Here is a 3,992-nt window from a genome sequence, read left to right on the forward strand (position 1 = left end):
TATACTACACACACACACACACACACACACACACACACACACACACACACACACACACACACACACACACACATACACACACACATATACACATACACAAACAGACGTGTGTACCTTTACAAATTATTAGACAATATTCGGAAAACACAGTAATACTCACGCAAGCACACATGCGCACACATCTTTACAATTAGATGTAATGTTGAGATAATCATGATTATATATATATCATGATATCATAATCATGATTATTATATTGATAAATATGAAATGCTGTAAATGATTAGTAATAATGATTAGGTTAAAATAAGTGATAAACGAATTATTATTTCATATCGAATTGTGAAAAAAAAAAACATTTTTAAAAATTTTTAAATCGGCTTATTTATTTATTTATTTTTTTTCCCATTTTCTTTGATAAAAATTTTGCTACTTTGTTTAATTTCGATTTTCTAATTCAAATTATAAATAATTTTTCAATATGCCAAAGTATTTCGTAAAAATTTTCGTATCATAGTGAAAATAAAAAAAAAAAATTAATGCAGGAGGTAATTTAAACTTGAAACAGAGCTATAATTGAATTAAATTAAATTTATTAAATCATCAACTTATTGCTATTTGCTAATTGTTGAATTTTAACTTTCACCAATGCAATCATAATTTCCCTTAATTTTTCTTCCACCTACTCTTGCTAAAATGTAATTTGAATTTTAATTATGATGCAATTTATTCACTCTTATGCATAAATTAAGCATTGATGATTCATACTGTTGTTATTCGAAATTAAAATCCCTTCTTATATTTAAAATCAACTTTTTAAATTTTGTCTAATTTGCTTGCATATTTCAATTTCATCCAATATCCTGTCATCGAAATTTTAATCAAATTTTAATTAAATTATATTTGAATTTAATAATATCTATAATTAGGATAATGCTAATTTTGCGAATGAAAATTTAAACATATGCAAATTTTGCTAGGAAATTGAAAAAAATGAATTAAAAATTGAAACAATTGTTTAATTGAAAAAAAGAATTTTAATATGTTCAATTTACTTTTAGATGAATATTGAAGAAATTTTACCTGAATTATTTGGAGAAAAACGTGTATACTATTGTCAACGTTGCTTAAATCATGGTTTAGAAGTAAAGCGCAAAAATCACAAATCAGAATGCGCTTATCGATTTTGCATATGCAATGATTGTCAGGTAAACGAAAACTGATATAGATGAAAAAAAAATAAAACCTTAAATTTAAAAAAAGAAAAAAAAAAAAGATGGACAGAGATACCGCATATCTGCTGTCTTTAATTACCGTAACCGAATTACAGTAGTTAGTTTTTATTATCTAGTAATTCTCATCTTTTCATTTCTTTTTGAGTGAAATTTCTTATCATGTTATAAGTGTGATAGTGAAAATATTATGATGTCAACATGTTAATATATAACAATATGTTATTAGTGGTTATGGTAGAATGGATTTGCAGTGGTACTACGGTAGTATGTTGTTCTATGCTTGTATGAGACTATTATGAAATCGTAACAATATTACGGTAGCATGGAATTATAGCAATAGTAGAATATTATGATTGCTTATGATGTACAATTAGCTGTAACAACATTTTATTAATTAATCTACTTTCAAAATGTTAAATTAGTTTATTAAATGCTATGAGTTGTACTTTTTTTTTTTTAAAGTTATATTCTAATTCAGATGGTTGATAAACGACGAGAGTTAAATTCACGATTGTTACAAATTGAAAGTGTTTCACCTCCACCTCCACCACCACCAATACCACCACCACCATTACCACCATCTCAACCACAATTATCCCTACTACCACCATTACCACCATCATCTTCATCGTCATTGTCAACGTCTTCCTTATCATCATCATTATCATCATTGTCATCATCATCATCATCATCATTATCACAACCATCATCAAAAAATGGTAATATTTTGACGACAACCGTTCCTGTTCTACCGGATATGAACATATTTTCACCAGTACCAGAACAAGCTATATCACCACCCGCTATGAAGGGAAAAGGTTGGCAGATGATGTTGTAGGTAATTATGTTCAAGTTTAAACTGAATCCAGTGAAAGTAAAATTTTTGAAATTATAAATTTGGGAGTTCTATCTTTTTTTTTGTCTCTTTCTTCATCATTTAATTAATTTTACTGGCTAATATATTGATGTTACTCATTAAAAGTTTATTAAGTAATTTTTATATATATATATATTTTTTTAGAAAGGCGACCAAATTGTCAACGTTGTGCGCAACATTCAGTGTTAGCTCGATTAAAAGGACATAAGCGTTGTTGTCCATTTCGAGACTGTCCATGTGCTAAATGTCAAGTTGTTCAAGAACGACAAAAACTTATGGCTGATCAGGTTTCATCTAATTCTTTTTTTTTTTCTCTCTAAAATTTTATCACATTCTTTTTTTTATATATCTCTGAAATTGTTGAAATTAAATAATTTTCTTTTTTTTTTAGATAAAATTACGAAGGCGACAAAAGAAACAAAAAAATTTGGATGCATTAAATGACACTGATAATTTACGAAGTAATATAAGCAATTTTTTTTAAACTTTTCTTTTTTAAAAAGAAAATAAATGAAAATTAGATATATTCTAAAATACACAAAAAATACATCAATGTTCTAAGAATTTGCATATATTACTTATTATTAGTTATATTACTATATTACTTATACTATTACTTATGTTACTATATTACTTATCGATATAAGTTAATTTGGTACAAAAAAACGAAAAATTATTCCAGCATTTTTTTTTCAAGAAAATTCAAAATATTTCAAATTTTCATATATGTCTTATTTTTGTGAAAATTTCAAAAACAAAAAACAAATTTAAAAATTTAAATTTTATATATTTAAAAAATTTAATTTTTATGCATATAATTTGAAATTTTAAAACTATCGTAACATTTCTATATTTTCAATCATTTCTAGGCTATCCTAAGCATCAAGGCGCATTATTTAGTGGTTGCTTGAAATGTGCCCAGCAAGCATTGGCCTATCAGCAAATTCTAGCATTCATCGATCCAACTGTAACCCTTCAGCCATCAACATTTTCAGCTATTCTTGCAGCTTGTCCGCATAATAACTATAATGATAATAATAATCATGATAATAATAATAACAATAATAATAATAGTAATAATAGTAGTAGTAATAATAATAGTAATAATAGTGGCAGTAAAAATAATAGTAATAATAATAATGATTGTCGTAATAATTAATAATAATAATACATAATAAATGGGATGAATAAAGGAAAAAATTATTTTCATTTTTGAATTTCATTCGTTATTCTAGTTCCAAAGTTTTTTCTCTTTAATTAATTTTTTTTCTTTTGCTAAAAATATGATATTTGATTAAAAGGAAAAATTACCTCACATGGAATATTTTAGTATGGAAGTAATCAATTATGCATCATATTACAATTATCAATATAAATTAATTAGATTACAGATGGAATGATATAAATATAGCAATGATTTTTTGTCTCAATATTATCCTTTATGCTACATCAATTAGTTAAATTGGAGCAAAAGATTGTATTAAATTAAATTAATAATAACCCTAGAATAGCAGATTAAAATTAAGTTAATGATAAAATTGGAATAAAAATTCTAAACCAAATTAATAATTTACTTTGCAGTAATAATTTTTTTTTTTAAAAAAAAGCAAAGAAATATAAAAGAAAACGAAGGAAAACATTATTAAACGGATATTGCTTTTTCATTTTTTATATCAATTAAACAGAAAAGTTTAATTGGAAAAATCTTTCGAAATTTAACCGTAAACGATTTTAATTAATTACGTACAACTTATTTAATTTTGGTTTTTTGTTTTCCTGTACATTTAAATCAAGTAATACTATTATTATGATGTAATTATTAATTTAATTTTAACCCCTTCTCCTAATTTTATTATTACCTTAATTTAATCTAATAGTCT

General features: G+C 24.8%; 1 protein-coding gene across 1 annotated transcript; it reads left to right on the top strand.

The window, feature by feature from the left end:
• Positions 1 to 1,061: 1,061 nt before the first annotated feature.
• On the top strand, positions 1,062 to 3,271 carry LOAG_13296 (hypothetical protein; the record flags this gene model as incomplete). The annotated part of the gene is made up of 5 exons (XM_003148805.1): positions 1,062 to 1,208; positions 1,714 to 2,053; positions 2,257 to 2,399; positions 2,504 to 2,573; positions 2,982 to 3,271. The coding sequence occupies 5 exons, from the start codon at positions 1,062 to 1,064 to the stop codon at positions 3,269 to 3,271; spliced, it is 990 nt and encodes a 329-aa protein (XP_003148853.1).
• Positions 3,272 to 3,992: the final 721 nt, after the last annotated feature.

This window comes from Loa loa, assembly GCF_000183805.2.
Source record: "Loa loa unplaced genomic scaffold supercont3.305, whole genome shotgun sequence".
NCBI lineage: Eukaryota > Metazoa > Nematoda > Chromadorea > Rhabditida > Onchocercidae > Loa > Loa loa.